This window comes from Dipodomys merriami, unplaced genomic scaffold (assembly GCF_024711535.1).
Source record: "Dipodomys merriami isolate MVZ:Mamm:240054 unplaced genomic scaffold, mDipMer1.0.p SCAF_50, whole genome shotgun sequence".
Classification (NCBI taxonomy): Eukaryota; Metazoa; Chordata; class Mammalia; order Rodentia; family Heteromyidae; genus Dipodomys; species Dipodomys merriami.
This window is the reverse complement of record NW_027206069.1, coordinates 8,356,582-8,381,015: the sequence shown is the minus strand read 5'-3', so window position 1 is coordinate 8,381,015 and position 24,434 is coordinate 8,356,582. Positions and strand designations below refer to the sequence as shown.

Sequence of the window (24,434 nt, the reverse complement as noted above, 5' to 3'; positions counted from 1 at the left end):
TGTGCCACCCATGTATGGTGCTAGTAAACTCTTAATGGTTCTAATAACCTAGGAGGGGTTTGGGTTTTGTTGTTTTTTTCCTTGCGGTATCAGAGCCTTGTCCTTTTGAGCCTTACCTCGACTTTTGCTTTGGCTAGTTTATTGGAAATAAAAGTCTCATGTACTTTTCTGTCCTGGCTGGTTTCCAAGCATGATCCACAGATCTCTGCCTCCCAAGTAGGATTCCTGGTGTGAGCCACCAGTACCCCGAGAATTTTTCTTTTTAAGTTGAATGAAAGACTCATCTGTATCTGGTCAAGGTGTTGATGGCTTTTTGATAAGTAAGGAAGTACGGTAAAATCCTGGGGAAAATTGATTAACCTTTATCAAAAGCTTGATATTGCCATAATAGTGAGTTAGGCCCAAATGATTGGCGAAATACAAATATGTTATTTATTTTTGTTAAAACATGTTGCGAAGAAGTACATTTTAGGTAAGATCCAAGATTTACAGTCCGATTAAATGGGAAAATATGTTGGGTTTATTGTGTGTATTAGATCACATTCTGCTTTTGGTACCTGGTTTTACTTGAAGTTCACTTTATAAACTACTTGAAGCCCAGATAACTATGTAAGGGAGGGTCAGCAAACTATGACACACAACAAAATTTGGCTTTCTGTCTGCTTTTGTAAATAAAGTTTTATTTAAACACAGTTATACTCATTTGCTTATACATTGACTATGATTACTTTCATGCCGGGAAGAGTTGAGTAGTTGTGATAAACTGTGTGGGCCACAAAGCCTAAAATATTTACTCCTTAGGCCTTTATAGGATAAATGTTACCAATCCTCGATTTAATAAACCAAACAGTAGTTATTCATTGACTGTAAGAAATAAACTTAAATAGAATTTTTCACACTACATCTTGAGCTCTAGGCAACATGTAATTTATAAATTTTGATGTTTAATTACTTAAATTTAGCAATTACAATTGTTATATAGCCAATCACTTCAACTCCTCAGGGCTTTAACTTTGAATTACAGGCTGATTGGGTTGTAAATTTGGGTCATTTTCTCCTTCCAAATCAAGTAAAGACCCAGTGAAGTTCCACAAGTATCTGTATACTAGGCATCTTAACTGTATAATCGCTATAGTGTAGACTAATTACTTCTTGAAAACAACAACTGAATTCAAAATGACTGATAAACACAAAAATTTAAGGTGATACAAAATGCAAAACTCAGCTAGTCTTTTTTCTTTTTTTTTTTTTTTTGTGGTTGTGGGGCTTGAACTCAGGGCCTGGGCTCTGTCCCTGGGCTTCTTTGTGCTCTACCACTTTGAGCAACAGCCCCACTTCTAGCTTTTGAGTGGTTAATTGGAGATAAGTTTCTCCGGGACTTTTCTTCCTGGGCTGGCTATGAATCTTAATCCTTAGATCTCAGCTTCCTGAGCAGCAAGGATTAAGGTGTGAGCCACCAACGTCCGGCTCAACTAGTCTTTTGAAAAGTTTGTTCACTTGATTTAAACATCCGGATATTTGAAATGATGATCAAGTGTAAAATGAACACTCTTCTGTTCTTAGACTAGTGAAACTCCAAGCATCAAGGGTGAATTGTTGTAGGTCATGTGCAGAAAAAAAGCAAAGGAAAATAAAACATTGTATGATTGATTTTGAGGTAAGATACTGAGTAAGAAAAGTGATTTAATGCTCATGTTTTGAATGAGCTATATCTGAGGAAGCAAAAAATTCTCAATTCTCTAAATTCTCTTCTGCCAGCACTTTGATTTTAGTTATGATTTTGAAATCTTAATACTATATTTTTCTTTTCCTAAAAGAGATGATTATGTTTACTACCCATAGAGCCAGTTTGAATAGTCATTGAACAAGATGATGTGGGCTGAGGGTGGATTTCTTGCCCCTATTTTTACTTGAGTTGCAAATAACAAGGAGAAATGGAAATACACAGCAGGCACATTTCAGTCATCAGTCAGCATAGCACAGCGTTACAATGTGAAATGGTTTCCCTAAAATTGTTTGTTCCATCTTGCTTTACTACTCTGTCATATTGAAGTGTCTGTCACGTGGTACAGAAAATGTGGTACATAGGAGCAGGAGAGTTCATTCTGTTGTTTTGTATGTTTCAGATGTGTATAGATCCTTCCCTGTCAGTAGCTTTGGGTGATAAACCTCCTCCGTTGTATCTCTGTGAAGAATGCAGCGAGAGAATTGCAGGGTAGGTATAAAAGTCCTTAAAAAGAAAGAAGTGGAGCAAAATGAGAACATTAGAAACATTAGTTGGACTCAACGTGATTGTGTTACCCAAGTTTTATGTTAGCCTCTCTACTTTTTTACAGGTTAGTTTGATATTTAACATACAGCAAACTGTCATTTGGGAGATTTCAGCTTTGAAAACGTTGCAGTATTTCCCTCCACATGACATGATAAAGTAATTCCACAGAATAAAGCAATTCCAGTTTTGAACTAACTCTATTAAAAAGGCTGTTAGAGGGATAAAAAAGATGCAAAAGAAAACTGATTTTTCAAACATGGCATAGAATTCAAGTGGGATTTTTTTTGGCTGGTTAGTGTCACACTCAGCTTTGTATTGATTATGCTGTATTTTGGTTGGCATAGTTAGCATCTGGAAAGTAGCATTTAAAGATAACTACATATGATGAAATGCTTATAATTTAACATTTAACTGGAATGCATTAGACATTTTAAAAGGTTTATTATGATAGTATTCTTAATTATACTTCATTTTATTAAAAGCCTTTCATCAAGAGCACGAAGCTTACAAACATTCAGGTGGAAGGGGAGCATTTCATTGAAGAAGCTCACAAATGAATTCTGTTTCTCTTTGTAGGGACCACAGTGAGTGGCTGATTGATGTTCTTCTGCCACAAGGTATGATTTATTTTGGAAAGGATGAATAATGCGTAATCATGACTAATGGCATGATAGATTTGTCTCCTTTTGTACTATTTTATTTTTACAAAGGCAGTAACCAAAGCATAATATTCCATGACTATTATTGACCTGAAGCATTATATCAATGTCTTCCTTATAATATTCGCAAACACTTAATGGGGGAAGAGGTATCAGCCCTACCCAAATTCAGGTTAGATGTCGCAATTATGATTCTGTTTGACTAACATCCTGTTGAATTGTCTTAAGGGATTTTCTTTCAGGAAGGGAATAGGTCAGGAAGGGAGTAAGGAAGGAAGAGAATTGAAAACGGGCCTTTATCTGCCATTGTTACAGGCTCTGTACTGGGGAGGCGTCTTTTAATTGCTCTGAGAGTTCATCTCCCTAGCAGAGAAATTAGGATAAAGTATATTTAACCTATTTCAATGGAAAGACAAGATCTTTAGTGCTCCTTAAAATTTTTAGAATTTTTAAAGCTGTATCCTAAAAGTTGATAGGTTCCAGACAGAGCATTGCTCTGTCCCCAGGAGAAGCATCTATTTCAGCCACCTCATTGGTGCCTGAAGTGACAGAGACAAGGATTCAGAAAAGCATAGCAAAGACAGGTGGAAAAATCTGGGGACATATTACAAATCAGGGGCACAGGGAGAACTTGACATAATACTTTTGATACACAGAATTTAAGACCTTTTGCTGATAGCTATCACACTACCACTTGTAGTATAATGTTTTATATTACACTATCTCAGTGTTAAGAGAGAAATTGACTTAGTGACTGACATCTGTAGAACAGTGTGACGCTGTGAGTGACATTTCACTTCCTTCAAAGAGCCATTAGCACATTTCACAGAAGGTCAGCTAGAAAGATTTGGGCTGAACTATGGGTAAATTGGGCTACTTCCAGTGCTTTGAGGGAAAACTGGCTATGAAATTCTAAAATTCTTTCCTCCTCCTCCTCCTTCTTCTTTTCTTTTTTTTTTTTTGAGCCACGGTCTAGCCTTATGGCTGGGGCTGGCCTCAGACTTCCAGTTCTCTTGCCTGTACCTCCCAAGTACTGGGATTTCAGATTTCAGGTGTGCCAACACTACGAACGATTTATTTTTTCATTTCTTAATGGACAGTCTTGTTATATTACCTAGATTAACCTTAAACTTCTGGGCTGAACCAATTCTCCTATCAGCCTCCCAAGTAGCTGGCACTACAGGACCATATGTTCTAAAATATGAGATGGGTTTCTGAATTGTGGTCATCATTTCCAGATGATATTCATCTTTGAAAGAATTAAGATTAACTTAAGGATTTTTCTAGAAATATGACAGTAGTCTAAGATTATTTAAGATATAACTCTAAACTTAGGATAACAAACTATCAAATAATAGTTATATAAAATGAGTTTTTGCAATAAGATACATTTCATTGGTTTGGCATCCACTAATTCTTACTTTCCAGATAGGATTTGCAAGATGTTTGACTTTAATCTTTTAACTAACTTGCAAGAAACCATCCTATAAATACAGTGTCATTCCATTTTTTGAGCACTTACTATTTCAAGGGTAATGTTACTAGATTCTTGGAAGAATTATTTTCAAGTACTCTCAAGCATTGATTTCCATGGAAATGACTGATATTCCAACTAAAAAAAAATTCTTACACATTCATTAAAAGTAATGTTGGAAGAAGACAACAGTTAGGCAGCTTTACTCCTGGTGGTCTAGCCATATATTTGAGAATTACCTCCTCTTACATAACCATGTAGCTGATTTTACATGAGCTAAGACTGAGATAAATTGATAGTTCAAATATAAATAGGTCAAGTTACTTGCTTTTTTTTCTTTTTAATTTTGCTTCAGCAAACCATCTTTTGATGGTGGTCTAAGTGTATTGAGCAGGCCTTTGTCATCGTATAATAGAACAGCCAACCGGGATCCAGAGGCTTTAGCTGTAGGTACATCTCCACCATTGATAGCTAGAACTCTCCAACCACAGTGGCCCTCAACTTCGTCTTCTGTAAAATGAAGAGGCAAAATTAATGTTGTTTGGCTTCAACATGATGTGATTTCTAGTCAGAGAGAGAGAAAGTCGAATTAGATGTGAAACTAAGGGACATTTTTAGGACATGCAACAAAACCTTGAGATCATTATCAGATTGAGAAAGAACACTTAGTGTTCTTATGCCTTTGTAGGAAAATAGAGGCCAACAAAACAGATGACAGTTTATGAGACAAAACCTGTTTTGGTTAAGGTCAGAGGTTATGTTACTAAGGTTGTCTTTATTCCCCTTCATGGTTGCCCTTATTTAAAATAGGCTCTTTTCCTTTGTTGATATTTTGTGTACCTTCCCCTTACAGCTGAAATATCTGCTATATGTCAGAAAAAGGTAAGAGCAACCATCTGTGTGGTGGTGCATGGTTTCCTGTTTATATGTAAATTCATTCATCAACATCTGTCTCATGTCTGCACCGTGGTTTTGTGATTTGTATATGTCACTGGTTTTGGAAGGGAAAGGAAACAATTTAGCATGGAACATTGTGATGTCCAAGTAGTCTCTATTTCCATTTTTGCTTTTGCTCACTCATCTTGTGCACATGCATTTCTTTAAGTAATCTGAAGTAAGGGCATACATGTAATCTGGGATAGGAATCTAATTTTGAAAAGGTTTGAATGAGAGGGCAATACATGGAGCTTAATCTTTGTTAAAGATTTGTCCTTCTGCTAAAAATCTTTATTATTTTAAGTACAGTGCAAATATTCTAATATATGTGTAAAAACTATCCAATCAAGTATATACATTGAAAGTATTCATTTATATGTAAGTTGTATGAGATATTTAGCTAAGGATTTTTTCCTTAAAATTCCTTTCAGTTGCTTTTTATAAAGTTTCTCTAATCCATTTCTTTTTTTTTTTTCTCTTCTTGTTTTAGTAGTTGTAAAGTGTAAGAGAAGGTAGCCTGGTATCATCCAAAGAGCTTTGACTCATTGGTTGAGATACCTGTACTTCCTCTTTGGAAGGCTATCTCAGTTAATTATTTCTTATAACAAACTTCTCCAAAATGCAATGGATAATAACAACTACCAGTTATTTGATTGCAATTCTGTTGTTCAGAAGTTTGGCCTTTGCTCAGTGAGGCAGGTCTTCTGATGAACTCTGCTAGGAGCCCTGGGTATTGGCAGGTCCCAGACGGTGTCACTTGTACATATCCTATCTTGGGTCCTAACTCAGGTGGTTGGTTTGGATGACTGAGGTGGGTGTGCCTACCACTTTCCAGGAGATGTTTCATTCTCCAGGAGGCTAAGCTAGACTTGTTCACAGGCAGCAGTGTTGTAGAATAGTAAGGAAGGAACTTGGAAGGCTCCTTGATATGGAAGCTCAGAAGTCACACAGCATCCTTTCTGTTGCATTGCATTTGGTAAAGCAGATTTCAGGGCCAGCCCAGATTCAAGAAGTAGGGTAATGGGACTTTCCTGGTTATCACAGTGGCAAAAAAAAAAAAATTCTGATCGTATTTACTCTAACACAATCTTTTTTCTATACACAATTATGTAAATTCTTTCCATATACAAAATATGTTCACCACAAGACACTCCACAGGCTTAAAGTTTAAGTGCTCATAATCTAAATGTGTAAAGATCACTGAGGAAAATCACTGGTACAGTTTCTTTTGATTTAGAGATGTGTGGACTAACCAGGAAAATTATCTACTGCATCTCACCCTAGGCAAAATGGTGAAGTAGGGACAGGGTAAGAGCAGCAGGCATCTATCCAGAAAGAAGCGGCAGCAGCAGCAGAGAGCAGTCTCAGGTCAGCAGTGGCTCCAGCAATGAACACGCCAACAGCTCCTGCCACTCTTGTAGGGACAGTGAATGTGCCTATATTAGAGTCTGGTTTTGCTTCTTAGGAGTAGTTTTGTAGCCCACCCATCCTTCTGAGGCCTTGATTCCTTTTCAGGAAGAAAATGGCCTGTGTTGCATGCAGCAAGTGCCTCAGTCTGTTTGCTGCCTGTGTTTAGAAGCTGGGATGTTACAGACCTTTTTTCATTTTGAATTGTATCTTTCCACTTTAGTTTTAGGTGTCTAGTATGCCTTTCCTGAAACACTCATGGATTTCCACTGGGCTTAGTGGTACACACCTGTAATCCTAGCATTGAGGAAGTGAAGGCAGGAGGCTAGCCTGGTCTGCATAGTGAGTTTAAGGCCTGTCTGGGCTAGGTAGTGAGACCCTGTCTTAAAAAAATAAGAAATGGGTTGTAGCTCAGTGGAAGAGTGCTCATCTAGCATGTACAAGGCCCTAGGGTTAGTCCTCAGCACTGAAAAAAAATCCCTGGATTCATGAAACCACTTTCAATGAATGATTCTTATTGGAGTTCTGGGTCTCCAAATAATCATTTTTGAGATAGTTTTTTTTTCACATACTTTGGTCATTTCAGCCTGCACAAAAATTATTAGATGCACTGATCTGCCTTCAAGGATCAACTATACACCACTTTATATCTTTCTGAAAATTGTTATAATGTACCTTCAAAGGCTAGGAGTGGTGATTTATGCCTGTCATCCCAGTGACTCTTGGGATGCAGATCTTGGGAGAATATGCTTGATGCCAGCCCAGGCAAAAAGTTAGCAAGACCCCATATCAACAAATAAGCTGTGTATGGTGGTTCATGTCTGTAATCTCTGTTACACAGGAGACAGGGGGATTGCTATCTGAGAATGACCTGGGTGATCAAATCCAGGGCCTTGTAAATGCTTGGCAAACACTCAACAGCTGAGCCTCATCTCCAGCTTAAGTTTTATTTTTGTAACCAGCATGTCTTTGCTTTGATGCCATACCTAACATATTTGAGACTTAGAATAGATGTTTTTTTTTTAACTTTTCTCTCTCCCTTTTCATTTTCAAGACTGAGTCTCTCCATATACTTGCTATATAGTGTAATAAATCAGCATCAAACTCAAGATCCTCCTGCTTCTGCCTCTCAAGTACTGAAGTGTTGTGCCACCACATTTGGCTTGAAGTTCTTCTCTCACCCTCTCCCTCTCCTCCTCCCTCTCCTTCCCCCTCCACCTCTCTGTATGTGTGTATATCGGTCTTAGCCTTGAACCCAGGGCCTGGGCACTGTCCCTGACCTTTTGTGCTCAAGGCCAGCACTTTACCACTCTGAGCCACAGCTCCTCTTCTGGCCTTTCTGGATAGTTAATTGGAGATAAGAGTCTCATAGGCTTTCCTGCCTGGACTGGCTTTGAACTATGATCCTCATATCCCAGCCTCCTTAGTAGCTAGGAGTAGTGCCTGACATAGCACTTCTTTTTATATGACAAAATTATTTTTAGAAATAAGTTTCAAAGCCAGGCGTCGGTGGCTCACCCCTGTAATCCTAGCTACTCAGGAGGCTGAGACCTGAGGATTGTGGTTCAAAGCCAGCCATGCAGGAAAGACCCTGAGAGGTTTTTTTTTGGGGGGGGGGGCTATCCAGTCGTGGGGCCTGAACTCTGGGCCTGGGCGCTGTCCCTCAGCTCTTCAGCTCAAGGCTAGCGCTCTACCACTTGAGCCACAGCACCACTTCAGGCTTTTTTCTTTTTGCTTATGTGGTGCTGAGGAATGGAACCCAGGGCCTCAGGCATGCAAGGCAAGTGCTCTACCACTGAGCCACCTTCCCAGCCCCAGTCCCTGAGAGTTTTATCTCCAATAAACCACCAGAAAACCGGAAGTAGCATTGTGGCTCAAATGGTAGAGCGCTGGCCTTGAGCTGAAGGGCGCAGGGACAGTGCCCCAAGCCCAGAGTTCAAGCCCCATGACCAACAAAAACAAAACTAAAAAACAGAAATAAGTTTCAAATTGGCAAATATTTATTACTTACCTCTTAATAAATGTTATATTTTTATATGAATATATATTTCTTTGTCAGTCATGGGGCCTGAACTCTGGGCCTACATGCTGTTCCTCAAGCTCTTCAGCTCAAGGCTAGCGCTCTACCACTTGAGCCATAGCACCACTTCCGGCTTTTTCTGCTTATGTGATGCTGAGGAATCAAACCTAGGGCCTCGTGCATGCAAGGCAAGCACTCTACCACTGAGCCACCTTCCCAGCCATGAATATTATTTTTGATACCTTCCATTAAGTTCATAACAATTCAGAATTATTTGAGCTTGCTCTGGTCACAGTTTGTGTTCTTGCCTTTTTGGGCAGTCGGTTTGAAATAAACAATGAAAGATGAAGAGATTGTAATCTCAGCTAGAGGCAGGAGGATCATGAGCACAGGCCTTCCTGGGCTACATTGTGAGACGCTGCTTCAAAAACAATAAACAAGCAAAGTAACACAGAAGTAAAAGATGAAGAGAAGTTATCAGCTTTATCTGTCATGATTTATCTCAATTGAAATACAGATCTTCTTTGACTTAAGATGAGGTTATGTCCCAATAAACCCATTGTAAGTTGAAAAATGAATTTAATATACCTAACCTATCAGATATGATAGCTGACCTTAAACAGCTTAGAGCATTACATTAGCATATAGTTGGACCAAATCATCTAACACAGATCCTACTTTACAGTGAAATGCTAAATATCTCAAATAATTTCCTGAATACTGTATTGAAAGTAAAAACAAAAGGCTTATATACTGTCTCTTCAAAGTCAAAATGTTCTAGATGGAGTGTGATGCTGATGGCTCATTCCTATGAATCCTAGCTATATTCAGGAGGCTGAGATCTGAGGGCTGTGGTTCAAAGCCAGCGATGGCAGGAAAGTCCCTGAGAGTTTTATCTCCAATTAACCACAGAAAATCAGAAGGTACCTCAAATGGTAGAGTACTACCCTTGAATGAAAAATCTAAGAGATAGTGCCCAGGCCCTGAGTTCAAGCTCATCCCTGGTGCAAGAAACAAAACAACAAAAACAAAATCATGCCCCACTGAATCTGAATCTAAGAAACCACACTCTCTCTTGCTTACTATGACAATAAGTTTTTATAGCTGAGCCCACCTGGGCTGATAACTTTCAGATCAATTATTAAGATTTAGTTGTTTAGAATTTTGACCAAAAAAAACTGGGTGGGAGAGTATTTGATATTGTTTAGAATTAGGATATATGATAATAAATCAGGGTGCCTTTTATTTAATATATTATGTATTTGCAAATACCATATAAGAAAATTTAAAATGTTGTAGTTCAGAACAATAAGCAATTACTTAATAAATTCTGTGGGCTGGAGACTTGGATAGGGCACAGTGGAGCTAACCTGTCTCTACTTGATAATGTTTGGAGCCTCATTGGGGCAGATTTGGATACCTGAAGACTGGAACTTTCTAGAATCTTCTAGATCATGTTTGGTTTCTGGAATGGGGTGACTTGAAGACAAGGTTAGTTGATGCTTTTAACTACAGACCTAAATGTGGTCTTTCTTGAATTCTGGAAGGGATATTTCCATAGGAAAATTTTTAAAGAGAGAAGGTTCCAAGACAGCCAGATAGAAGTTGTATGCCTTTTTATAACCTGGCCTTGAGAGACATCTAAACATCACTGCTCCCCTACCCTAATGATTGAAGCAGCCACATGCCCATTAGATTCAAGAGGAAGGGATTAAGCTCTCATTCTGAGAAGAGTGTCTAGGATGCTCTTCCCTAGGACTCCTTACGTGTAAAATCCTGGCTGGCGGCCAAGGTCTTCTCATATAAATCAGGTCTGGGTGTATATGGGGCTCTTTGAGGTTGTTTTCTTAGTTGTGTTTCTTGCTGTGAATGTCTGTGAATGAGAGTTCCATTCTCTGCCCATTGCGCAGCAGAGATACAGTGTTGATACAGATAGATCACTGGGATAGACTGTAATGTAAAAAGTGAGGGAATGACAGCCATATATTAACAGGTCCACAGAAATACTGAAAGTCACCAAGGCAAAGTCTGTTCTCCAGTCCTACCTCCTAGGCGTTAATCTCTTTGGTTGTGGCTCTACCCTTTTTTATACCAAAGAATATGAGTAAAGAATGGCAGTGTATGGACTTGGGAAACATATAATCCCCTCTAAACTCTGAGGTTCTCTACTTAAAAACTGGGGACAAAATAACATGGGCCTTATAGAGGTATTGTAATGTTTATATAACCCATTTAAAGCCTTTCTCATAGTATCTAACGTATTATAAGATTTCAATAAATATTAATTGCTTATGAAAAGAGGAATAATGACAGTGTATCTTAGCACAAGCATCAAATTTATTTTAGCTAATGACTTTGTTGTTCAAAATTATTATTAAAAAGCTGGACGTGGTGGTTTAAGCCTATAATCCAAGAGATTAAGGCCATCCTGGGCAGAAAAATGTTTGAAGAAACTACAATTCAGCCAATTGCACGGCTCAGTGGTATGTAGCTGCCATCCAGCTATAGCTGGGGAAGCACAGGCCTGTAATCCCCAAAAAAGCTGGAAGCACAAATAGGAGGATTAAGTGCAGTCCTGCCAGAGTATCAAGTGAGACCCTACCTGAAAAATAACCATTACAAAACAGGAGTTGGAAGCCTGGCTCAAGTGGTAGAAGGCCTGCCTCACAAGCATGAATTCAGTCCTCCGTACTACAAAAAAAATTATTAGTGAAAAGAAAATAACAGATGAAAAATACTTTAAGACAATATACACACAGATGTCTGAAGAGACTGTTATTTCCGAAAATAGAATGGCCTATATCTGCATTTTGCTTCCGTGGTTTCTTGACCTGAGTCCTGTTTTTAAAAAATGAATTTTTTTTCCTAGCACTAATATCTAAACTTGGTGTCCTTGTGCTAAAATCAGAGTGGAAAAACTGTGTTTTGAGATGGTGATTCTCTTAAGCAATTCAATTTACTGTCCTTCCCTCCCTCCTTCTCTCCCTCCCTCCTTTCTTCTTTCCCTCCCTCCCTCCCTTCCTCCCTCCCTCCCTCCCTCCCTTCCTTCTCTCTCTCTCTCTCTCTCTCTCTCTCTCTCTCTCTCTCTCTCTTTTGGTCTGTGTACCAGTACTGCCACTTGACTACGTGGCCCTGGGAACTATCTCTGAGCTTTTCTTGTCAAGGCTAGCACTCTACCCCTTGGGCCACAGCTCTATGTTTGCCTTTTTGGTTGGTAAATTGGAGATAAGAGTCTCACAGAAGCCGGGCGCTGGTGGCTCACGCCTGTAATCCTAGCTACTCAGGAGGCTGAGATCTGAGGATCGCGGTTCAAAGCTAGCCCGGGCAGGAGAGACCGTGAGACTCCTATCTCCAATAAACCACCAGAAAACTGGAAGTGGCGCTGTAGCTCAAGTGGTAGAGTGCTCGCCTTGAGCTGAAGAGCTGAGGGACAGCGCCCAGGCCCAGAGTTCAAGCCCCACGACTGACAAAAAAAAAAAAAAAGAGTCTCACAGACTTGCCTGCCCTGGCTGGCTTTGAATGGTGATCCTCAGATCACAGTCTCCCAGGTAGCTCAGATTCTAAGCGGGAGCCACCAGTTCCCAGTCCACTGTCATTATTTTGATGGAGATTTTGTGCTTGCCTTCTTCCTCGTCTCTACCAGAGATTTCTGTCACAAAGGTTCCGAAGGCCTCACAAAACTCTGAAGGCCAGGATGTTACATTCCATTGAGGTGTTCACCTCTGTTAAGCAGTATTAAAAGGCTGAGAAAGCTCTGTAGATCGCTAACAGGCTCGGGCACATGTCTTTTGTTCACTTCAGGGTGTTCCCATAGCTCCTCAGTTTTCTTTGTTGCACACGCTGCCCTGCTTCTTGTCAGGGCAACTCTGTCAAGAGCATCCCTGGACTCAGAGGAGCTTTTCTTAGGCTACTTCACTCTTCGCATTTCCATCCCTTCATCTGTTGTGAGTGGCTCTCACTGTGTTTTAGTGTGTCCCTGTGGTGTCACTGACATATTCTTTAGGTCTTCATCGAATGACAGTTGGTGGGAGTGGAGAGGCCTGCTTTGGGGCCATCAACTCAGCTCGGCACAGCATGCTCCCTACCTGCCCTTAAATGCCACAAGGACAATGCACTGCAGTGGAAATCTGCTCTTTGAGTGCTGATTAAAACAATTTTGGGAATTGAGTCTTCCATTTCTACTCCGTTGTGTTGTGTTCTTTCTGGAGCACCATTCTAATTTTTGTCTTTATATTTCTGTTGAAAACTCTTAAAACAGTAAGTTGGATAATCCAGAAAGAATCCCCTTAGTTCCCTGGTTTCCCAACACAGATACCCTGACCTCTACATTTTCTTTTGTTTTTTACCTCTCTCCCTAGGAAAAGACACCTCTCACCTTTATTTTTAACTGTCACTGGATCTAACTTGCATTTTGGAAACCTGGATGTACTTGTGAAATGCACTGTCCCTTCTAGTGGTCCCTAAAGTTTCCATTTGCTCTAGGTCTTAAGCCAAGTCTACCTTAGCGGTCTATTTTAATTGATGCCACCTTTTCTGCTTCTAGAACTGCAGTTCCCATGTGAGAAGAGCAGTCGTTACCTGCTTTTCTGCAGGGTGCTGCGGTCGTCACGGCAACAGACCTGTTCGGTACTGCAAAAGATGCCACTCAAATCACCACAGTAATGAGGTGGGGGCCGCCTCGGAGACCCATCTCTATCAGACCTCCCCACCCCCCATCAACACCCGGGAGTGCGGCGCCGAGGAGCTGGTCTGCGCTGTAGAGGCGGTGATTAGGTAACCACGTTTATGACAGCATGCCCTAAAGACACATCTTGGCTTTGAGCTTCCTCGCATGCTGAGATGGGTCAATTCAGTCCAGCTTCAGATGTCCTCAGCATAGCAGTGTTGCCATCACATTGTTTTAATTAGTACATATTGTTTTAATTAATACAAATATTTTTATTGAATGCTAGTTATGTGTCAGATACTGTGTTAGGCTCTTGGGAGACAGAAGTGTTCTCCAGTGACTCAGAAGGAACCAGGAAACCTATATGTATAGTTGTGGTGGACATTGGTGATTGCAGGGACACACAGCACTGAGCAGAGGCTTAGCAGAGTTAGGGATGGGTGTAGAGATCCTGGATTGAGGGGCAGCGACCTCAGCCAGAAGCCTAGGCAAAACCATAGGAACAAATTATCTGCTTATGAACAATAAGGTGTGGTCAAGCTCCAAGTAAGGGGATACGGGGCTAAGTCTTAAGGGGAAGGAGTTAAGATGGGATTTGAAATTCTCTCCTTCTCTTACAAGACAGAGAAAGAGGCATTTGAACTGATAATCTCTAGACTTGTTCTTTTTTGTATGCTAAGAGCAAGATTTTGTTAAAAAAAAAAAACAACAAAAAACACAAACAAAAAACCAATAAGCTAAATGTCTAAGAAGAGGGACTGTCTCCTTATCTCAGTGCTAATGCATAGTGGAAATTTTTTTTAAAAGTTTGTTAAACATTTCAGAAACACAGTCCTCCCCCCAAAAAACCAACCTAGCCATATTGCTGCTATCATTGTCATCATCATCATCATCATCATGTTTGACTTTCAGCCAAATCTAGGTATGGTCTAGTTTTATGCAAATGCATTATATATGCATATGTATATGTATTTGTAATCACAGAGAATCTGTGATTCTTTTTGATCTAGCATGCAGTTAGCTCTTTTCCATGTTGTGAAGTTCCATATTTATCACTTTCTAATGGATGCATAATACCATCTGGTTATAACTTGTTTCTTTTCACCATTCCATATTTAGATTTTGTTCATTTTTTCCTTTTATCAGTAGCTAATATCTTTGTTTATTGTGCTTTTCCTCTGTTTGTGTGTATGCGTGAGTGTGTGCTCACATGTGTGTATGAGTGTATGCTTCTACTGGGGCTTGAGCTCTGGGCCTGGGCACTGTCCCTGAACATTTTTGCTCAAGGCTAGCACTCTACCACTTGAACCACAGCTCCACTTCTAGCTTTTTGGTTGTTACTTTGAGATAAGTGTATCATGGATTTAGCTGACTAGGCTGGCTTTGAACTGCCATCCTCAGATCTCAGCCTCCTGAGTAGCTAGCATTACAGGCGTGAGCCCCTGGTGCTTGGGTTTTCCTAGATATTTTTACTTTTTTTAGGGCAGTTTAGCACACGTGTACTGATTCGTCAAATGGTCTCTATAACTCATGATACTTTAATAGATTACAATACTAAAGTACATAGTTTTTGCTGAACCCTCACCAACATGACTATTTTTTGGGGGGGGGGTCCAGTCATGGGGCCTGAACTCTGGGCCTGGGCGCTGTCCCTCAGCTCTTCAGCTCAAGGCTAGTGCTCTACCACTTGGGCCACAGCGCCACTTCCGGCTTTTTTCTTTTTGTTTATGTGGTGCTGAGGAATCGAACCCAGGGCCTCATGCATGCAAGGCAAGCACTCTACCACTGAGCCACCTTCCCAGCCCCATGACTATTTTTTTTTAATAGTACTTTTGCGAGAACTTAAAAAGAATTCTCTATTGCCTCTTTTGTGGCCTTCGAATGCTAGATAGTGAATGTTATTTTTTTCCCCATTTGGGCCTTAAGAGCTCAAATTCTCCTTGAATGTAGAATTATTTTTCACATAGTTTCACGGTAGGTACAAAGAAACATTGGGGGTGAACCAGAAGTCAGGGGCATTAGTTCAACTTGCTTAAAATTGTTGGGCAGAAGTAACCTCTTTGTGTTTCAGTTTGTTGATCTTTGAATTGGGAACGGAAGATAAACAATAAGAAAATGAAATTAAGGCTCTTGGAGTAATTTGTACCAATTGGAAGGAGAATTATTTGAGATGCCTGAGTATTCATGAACTCATAGGTTTGGTCTCAGATGTGATTCTTCCTTGGTCTAACTTGAAATCACCCTTTATTGCCAGCTTGTTGAAAGAAGCAGAGTTCCACGCTGAGCAACGGGAACATGAGTTGAATCGGCGGCGGCAGCTGGGCCTCTCATCTTCCCACCATTCCCTGGATAACGCTGACTTTGATAACAAGGACGATGATAAGCATGACCAGAGACTGCTCAGTCAATTTGGAATATGGTTCTTAGTAAGAAAAGAAATGCACTGTTCTGGTTTTTTTTGTTTCTCACTCCAACATTGCACTGATGAGGAATCCGTCTATTCTTTGAAAAATTACCCTTAGAATGGGGGGGTAGTTGTCTTCCCTGGGCTGTACAATGAGATTTACCTAAAAGAACTTAAAATAACAATTTTCAAATCCCACCGCAGAATCCTGGGATTCCCCTCCTCCCCTGCGCCCCAAAAGCTAATTGACTTTCTAATTGACTTGAATAAACAAGCAAAGGAGACATTCAGTGCAGGGCCTTGCCTGACTGAAACACACCTTTTTGACAGGAAACACATGGGACAGTTTCTAGTATTAGATTCTTTATAATATATATCCCATCATTTGTGTACTAAGCCAGCTGAACATACCAGTTCTACAGAGAAGCAAGCTTTATTTTGCCTATTGACAAAATTGATTAAATCTTCACAGTAATACATCTTTTTTATGCTTACATGCGGTTTCATGAAAAAGTGTGTGTGTGTGTGTGTGTGTGTGTGTGTGTGTGTGTGTGTGTGTGTTTACCAAATTGGAGTTTAATTCTGGATTTTGTAAGTCTTGCTTCTGATGTTACAGCTGGATGATGGGCCTGAACACTGTCCCTGAGATTCTTTTGCTCAAGGCTAGTGCTCCAGTGAGCACTGTGAGCCCCAGTGCCACTTCTGGCTTTTTCTGTGGTTAATTAGAGATCAGAGTCTCATGTTCTTTCCTGCCCAGGCTGGCTTCAAACTGCAATCCTCAGATCTCAGCCTCCTAAGTAGCTAGGATGAAAGGCACAAGCCACCAGCACTCTGCCGTTTAGATTATTTTTCACTGAAGATTGATGAAATATCACTCTGTGGACTTAACTTTTAGGAAGTATTTATCCAATGCAGGTTATGACATAGATAATTCATAGGACAAAAAATGCTTCACTGAAAGGTAAAATCTTAATTAGATGTGGATGTAGTTCCTCTGTTCCTGTTGGGAGGAAAACAATCTCTGGATAAGTGATTCTCATTTGTAAAACTGCCTATTCCTTTCTCTTTTTTTTGCCTTTAAATTGACAGGTAATAATTTTGTAAAAATGTATAGTGGCTGAACAAGGATCTGTTCTGCCTGCCACAGGTTAGCCTCTGCACACCCAGCGAGAACACGCCGACAGAGAGCCTGGCCCGGCTAGTGGCCATGGTGTTTCAGTGGTTTCACTCCACAGCGTATATGATGGACGATGAAGTTGGAAGCTTGGTAGAAAAACTGAAGCCTCAATTTGTCACCAAGTGGTTGAAGACGGTATGCGATGTTCGCTTTGACGTCATGGTCATGTGCCTTCTGCCCAAACCTATGGAATTTGCTAGGGTAAGTAGCAGCCATTGGCTTGGGCTTAGTTGGTAGGAAGGAGTAGGCATTAAACACTTGACTGCCCGAGTACTGGAAATGTGTGCAGGAGATGTCCAGCGTTCTCTCCATATTCTGGTCCATAGCCAAAGATGTTTACTCTAGCCACTGCATGTTCAGAGAGGTGCTTTGATGCTGGTTTAGGAGGGGAAATAATGGCAGGTGAATTTGTGAGGTATCTTTAAGATGTAAGGAAATAATTACAGAAAGAGTTCTGAGTACCACAAATCAATCTTTAAGTAAAAAAAAGAGCACTGACTTAATATTTGCTTTTAATAGAATTTCTATTGTGTCTTAATGGACAAATTAATTTCACAATATATAAAGAAAAGTTGCCAACATGTGAACTAGTTTTATTCACAGAAACTGAAATTTCTAATGTATGCATTAATTTTGACATTTCAGTATTTAAATCTTACTAATACCTATAAATAATGTAAATACTAATGAAAAATAATAAGGAAATATTCTTCCTTGACATTACTGGTTTTTTATTTTTTTATTCAGAAGGAACCAACATTGACAGCAAACATTTCTGTGAAGTTGTTAGGGCTCAGGATTTTCCTGGCTTGCACATTAATGGAGAGACTCAGAACTTCTGTGGTTTTTTGTATACTTTCAGAGATGATGGTAATAAAGCAGGGACTTGGGGGTTGTTTTTGCTAAAAACACAGACTCTTCACTTGGGCCAGCAAATGCCTGATAAGTAAATAAAAACAGGATAAAGCTTGAAATCTTTACCTTCACCTTGTCTTGTATCTGCCTCCTTTGTATTAACCTTTGGATCAGATTCTTGTTCAACCCTGCATGTGGGCATGCTAGTCATTTAAGAAGTATTCCTCTCAAGCTGGTCTTCTCTCTTCAGGCTGAAGACACTAATGGAAGAGTAACTAAGGTATTTTCGACAGACTGTCAATTGCTAGCATTTACAATATTCTCCTTTCAAACCTTTTTAATGGCACCTAGAAGTCTTTGATTCTTGCCTCATACCTTCTAGGAATAGCAGAACCTTGAAGGCAGATTATTACAGGATGAGATTTCCTCCTAAACAGGAATAGTCATTTCATGGGAATTGATTTGCCCCTCTCCCTTCTAGGATTATAGATCTGTGAAGCAAATGAAATGGTCTTTAGCCTGACTCCAGAGCAAGGGCAGTTTTCTCAGCTCCATGTGGGGACTCTTGCAAAGCAGCTTCCTTGATAGGACCTCAGTTCGACTAAGACTGCTTGACTGTGCATACTTCTTCCCATCTTCCCTATTTAATCTGGGAGTTGCTGTAATGAAGTAGGGATGCTGAATTTAGCTAGCGCCATCTTGACCACATGGTGGATGATAGGGAAGTGGGTTTAACTGGCACCATCTTGTCTTCATGGTGGAGGCAGGGAAGTCTCTCCTCCCAAGTGATGGGCTTGCCTGAATTCTAGAGGCAGGGATCAGGACTTGGACCTGCCTATCTTGGGTTGTGAATTCTCCAGTGCCCTGTGACCCTTCCCCCTGACCTGACCCTATTTAGGCCGGAACCATCTCAGGCATGGGTAGCAGTGCCATGTGTCTTCTGTCTGCTTGTGTAGTATCTCCTGGCTCTCCACCCAGTCAACATGGCTTCCCAGTTCAGCTCACCACTGGAGCTGATCTGGTTTGTTGGTATTGTTCTTCTGCTCTTTCTTTCCTTTCCTGCTCTCCATGGTTCCGTTTTCTAATAGTATTAAGTGTTTTCATGAAGCTACAGGTCTTCGTGACAAGAGTCTGCCTGCAGTCACTGGCTTTCTAATAAAGACTCAGAACTCGACCTCTCAAAATGTGGCTTCTCTGTTTTCTTGCTGAATCACACTGCCAGTATCCCTGAGGGTAGTGCTGACACACTTGATCTTCTTTATATTTCTAGTATGGTCTTACTGAATATTAAATTCTTTTCCTACTTTTCATCAGTAATATTTCCCTTTGATTTCTGGACCGAGTGCTGGACCTGATTTCTTGCCCTCCTTCCTTTTGGGCCTCTGGCCTAGGATTCTGGTAATTTTGTAAAGTGAGGAATCAGAGAAGCCACATTTTGTAGGATCGAATCAAGAAGTCTTTATTGGAGCACTAGCGGTCTGCAGGTAGCCAATTGTTACAAAGACCTGTAGCCTGCGAATACACTTAACACAGTTAGGAAACAGGTCAGAGAGGAATGAAAGAACAAAAACAAAACCAGCAAGCCAATTCAGCTCCAAGGGAGAGCTGAAGTGGGATGCCATGGTGACCCAAGAGTAGCCAGGAGACCGGACAGGAACATGGAGACACGTGGCTTGGCATAATGGTGCCTGAACTGGCACAGGCCTAAATATGGTAGGTCAGGGGGCAGGGTCACAGGAAACTCCCAGTCCCAGTCACTGGACTGACAGGTTTAGTAACCTATCAGCCAAGTGCCTGCCCCTGCCTCCAGGGATTCAGGCACACCCATCACTTGGGAGGCAGGGACTTCACTTCACCTTCCTCCACCATGAAGACAAGATGCCAGACTCTACCATCCATATGTGGCCAGTATAGTGCCAGCCAGACCTGACTTCCCTACTTCAGTAATAGTACCATTTGAAATGCTGAGAAGGCTCTGAAATTGCCCAAATGCCCCCAGTCCCCTAGTTCAATCGATGGGTTCCTCTGTGTTGATACTCTTGCTTCTGATTCATTGGACCACAGGCTGCAGATGTGTGGCTGGGAAGAACCGGTATTCTTCATTCCAGTGTAATTTCTGTCTAACCCGTAGTGGAGGATGCTCAGAATCGCTTTTTGGCAACAGTTCAGGAAATGGGTTGGTTTTTTTTTTCAAAGTATTTTCTAGGTTTTATTTTTATTTGTGATATTTTGTTTCCTTTCAAAAAAGCCTCCAGGCAATTTTCAGCTTAATGCTGTGCTAAAAAAAAAAATAGGACATTTAAGGATAAAATAGAACCTAGTCCATCTGAAGAAATAGATTTCATTTGATTTTCAGGACTCAGAGATCAGAATATACTTCTGTCTTTGATGGTGCCACCTACTGACTCATTTATAAAACTGAATTTTTATATAATATAAAGTTCCCATTTCCTGGAGTTCTTTGCCTATGCTGGTGTTTTTCTATTATGATTTCCCTTAAAATAATGAAGGATTGATATGATCTGATTGTAGAAGTTAAAAACAAATAGTTTGTAGGGAAGAAAACTTTCTTCTTTTAAATTGAGTCCAGTTGTTTGGAGGCCAGCCAGTTAACTCATAATAGATTAGTGCTAAATGATAAAATACAACCAGAATAGTCAATGATAAAAAGATTTACATACCAAAGTGAACAAATAGGGTCTTCTTGTTGTTTTGTCTTTTGAAAAGACAATCAAGAAGTTAAAGAAGTGTGTTTCTTTTTCCTTTTTGATGTTAATGGAGGATTGCCAGAAACTTGACTTTTTGCCTGGCAGCTGAATTCACAGGAAATTCCCTCTGAAGAGGTGTATTTTCAGGATGTTTTGCTTTAGTTAAACACTGGAAGTCCAAATAAGATTACTTTATGCTTCTTTAGACTAAATATTTCAGTTAATCTTGGTACCAGCTTTGGAGATTTGAATAGATCCCTACATTTCTTCCTCTTGGAACCTCCCTTCAAGTTTCACCCGCAAAAAAATTGCTGTGGAGAGAAGCTTTAGGTTCGAAATTATGAAATAAGAGAGGAAAAAAGAGCAGAGATTAGCACAAAGAAGCAATTTTTAAAAAATTTGATGGTTGGAGTCGGCGCCAGTGGCTCATGCTTATAATCCTAGCTACTCAGGAGGCTGAGATCTGAGGATCGCGGTTCAAAGCCAGCCCGGGCAGGAAAGACCATGAGACTCCTATCTCCAATAAACCACTAGAAAACCGGAAGTGGCGCTGTAGCTCAAGGGATAGAGCACTAGCCTTGAGCTGAAGAGCTGAGGGACAGTGCCCAGGTCCAGAGTTCAAGCCCCATGACTGACAAAAAAAAAAAATAATAAAAAATTGATGGTTGGAATAGACAATAGACCTAGTTTCTGAGTCCAGAGGCCATCAAGTGAGAAGATTCGGTAGATTTCTGGCCTACAAGTGTCTTAGATGGTGGGATGAGACTGTTAATGTCACAGTTTTGGATATTTCCAAGCACAACATGAAATATTGTGGGTAAATGGTGAACTTACTGAGTGACTCAAACTGTAAGTCCTTTGAAGTTTATACCAAGTTTTAAAGCTTCAGCTTGTAGGGTTTTGAAATGTGACTACTCAATCTTAATAAGGATCTAGGCAGTTAGATTTTTATTCTTAGTTGATGCCACATAAGAAAAGCAGAGAATGGGCTGGGAAGGTGGCTCAGTGGTAGAGTGCTTGCCTTGCATGCATGAGGCCCTGGGTTCGATTCCTCAGCACCACATAAGCAAAAAGAAAAAAGCTGGAAGTGGCGCTGTGGCTCAAGTGGTAGAGCGCTAGCCTTGAGCTGAAGAGCTGAGGGACAGTGCCCAGGCCCAGAGTTCAGACCCCACGACTGGATCCCTCCTCCCCCCAAAAAAAAGAAAAGCAGAGACTGTAGATATATTAATTACTGACAGAATGAAAATGATGGCAGAATTTCATGTATAAAGAGATCAAAAATAACTCAGAGATAATGAGTAGTAGAATTTGATAACCCATAAAGAAAGCTTATAGCTTCCATTTTGATCAAAGTAGGATTACTCTAGCTTACAAAATAAATCTAGACTGTTAACTTTGATCTAGTCATTTACATAAGTGTAGCAAGAAAGGTAAGTGATTACATTGGTCTTTTTTTTTTTTTTTCCTTCTGGTTCTGGGGTGTGAACTTTAGACCTGGGTTTTTGTGCTCAAGGCTAGGCTCTATCACTTGAACCACAGGTCTACTTATGGCTTTTTGCAGCTAATTGGAAATAAGAGTCTCATAGACTTTCCTGCCTGGACTGGCTTCAAACCAAGATCCTTAGATCTCAGCCTCCTGAGTAACTAGGATTAAGGTGTGAGCCACCAGAGCCTCTCTTGTCCATGTTTCACACAGTAATCCACAGGCACAGGTATCACTAGTGTCATGAACCTTCCTTTTTGAGTTGCCACTGCGACTGTTGGTGTAGATATCTGCCATCACTGTCTTCAGAGAGAGAGAAAGAGGCAGCGAGCATACACACCATAGTCATGCACATTCCAGAAGGTATAGCTCTGTAATAGTATGGCAGTCTGAATCCAGAGCACTGCTCATGCTGGTTAAACATCTCAATCCTGGCCTTTGGTTGCAAGTCTCACTGGAGATACCAAGCTAATGGATATACTCCCATACCAGCTTTTGCCTCCCTCACAGGAGCCATGGTTGTTGCACTGGCAACAGGGTTAGGGATGTGCATCCTACCTCTTGATATTGACCAAATCTGCCATAATGCTAGTGCTGATATGAGTCTAGCAAGCACCTCAAAATGGGAGCATATACTGGTTCCTTGTGATATTTGCATAGATGACACTGACTATATTTTGCACATTTTATCTCTTGGACAGATCTAATGAGGAGAGGAACTCCTGAGGCTAGGAGTATGCTTTGTGCCGCAGCTCTGGCAGCTTGTTCTCCCATAGGGGCCAGTAGCAGGCCTGGCTGGTGGCAGAGAATAAGAGAGCTGAGCCTGTACAGTGCTAACTAGCTTCAGCAAGAGCAGCACAAGCAGCCCATCAGCCTAGAAAGTTTTCTGCCCCTTACACCCCCTCATCATCTCCTGTTCCAGATCCTAAATCCCAGGCTAGCTCTCTGTTACTCTTGGCCTCTAGCCAGTATTAAACTGGCTTATGTAATCCCCTGTCCCAGATTTCTCTCTCTCCTCCTCCCCTCTCTTTCTTTCCTGGTGCTAGGATCAAACCCAGGACATCATGCATGCTAGACAAGGGCTCTATCAACCCCAAGTGCATCTTTTAAATAATTGATTCAACCAGCCTTAGAATACTCAGGGAAACAACACTGTGGAAGAATACACAGAACAGTGTTTTCCATAAAGAAAAATCTTCCTAACAAAGCAGGTGGCAGTAGAAAATTGTTTCTGTGAAGCACAGGAATGCCTACCTGAGCATATGGTAATAGTTTGTCAGGCTTTAGAAACAACAGTGCTTCATTCTGTTAGGAATAAATCATGGGAATTTTCATTTATATGTGGTGTAGAAAGCCTGCAGTAGTGGTTGGAATTTAATCTCTGAGCAATATTTGGGTCTATTTGTAACTATGTTTTCCTTTCTGTTACTAATGGATCCTACTGGTGATATGTAAATTCTTAAAATTCTCACTCTGAATATTATTTCCTTGAACTTGGGTGCAATAGGCTGTGGTCTTTTTCTTCCTTTACAATTGTAAAGAATGTGTTTTGCTCTTTTCCTCTATGACTGTATAAACCCCTCCAGGTTGGTGGATACTGGGATAAGTCTTGTAGCACGGTGACTCAGTTGAAGGAAGGTCTCAGCCGGATCCTCTGCCTGATTCCCTACAATGTGATCAGCCAGTCAGTGTGGGAGTGTATCATGCCAGAATGGCTGGAAGCCGTCAGAACAGAAGTTCCTGATAACCAATTAAAAGAATTCAGGGAAGTATTAAGGTGGGTAAGTAGTTTAATGAAGTCATTGTAATTACAATAATACCTAACATTTACTGAAGGTGTACTGTGTCCATGGCACTCTGCTATGTATTTCATGTACTTTCTCCTTTCAAACAAACCTGTGAAGAAATTCACAATCCTCTAATATAATAGCTGTTAAATTGAGCTGAGATTATTTCGAATTGTTCAGAAAAGATTTTGTTCCTGTAGAGTAATATAGTAATATATATAATATATATAATATATAATATATAATATATAATAGTATATATATATATACTATATGATTTGTCTATTTTTAGGTATTATTGGTATGGTATCTTGGAAATGTGCAAAGGGAAAATGTTTTTAGATGCCAGGATATAACTATAATTCCTTAGAGCATCAATTCTTTCTGTTAAACTAAGATGGATGTTAATGTTGTTACAGATGAATTATCTACAACTATTCTACTGATGTGAAATGTTTTCTTAGAGTCAAATGAAACATGATTATAACAGTTCAGAACACAAACTAGTCTAAAGGGTTTTGTTAATAGAGTGTAGTTAGACATACTTTGGTGGTATCAGTTGAGCCTAATGTATGCTCATTGGTCA

General features: G+C 40.3%; 1 protein-coding gene across 8 annotated transcripts in view; it reads left to right on the top strand.

The window, feature by feature from the left end:
* Positions 1-24,434, top strand: part of Unc79 (unc-79 homolog, NALCN channel complex subunit) — a 238,323-nt gene that overhangs the window by 96,978 nt on the left and 116,911 nt on the right. For all 8 annotated transcript variants that reach the window (XM_069997680.1, XM_069997681.1, XM_069997678.1 and 5 more), the window contains exons 9-15: positions 2,127-2,215; positions 2,849-2,889; positions 5,259-5,287; positions 13,312-13,541; positions 15,689-15,860; positions 16,986-17,216; positions 23,648-23,838. In XM_069997680.1, the coding sequence (XP_069853781.1) occupies positions 2,127-2,215; positions 2,849-2,889; positions 5,259-5,287; positions 13,312-13,541; positions 15,689-15,860; positions 16,986-17,216; positions 23,648-23,838 (983 nt within the window). The remainder of the gene's footprint in view (positions 1-2,126; positions 2,216-2,848; positions 2,890-5,258; positions 5,288-13,311; positions 13,542-15,688; positions 15,861-16,985; positions 17,217-23,647; positions 23,839-24,434) is intronic.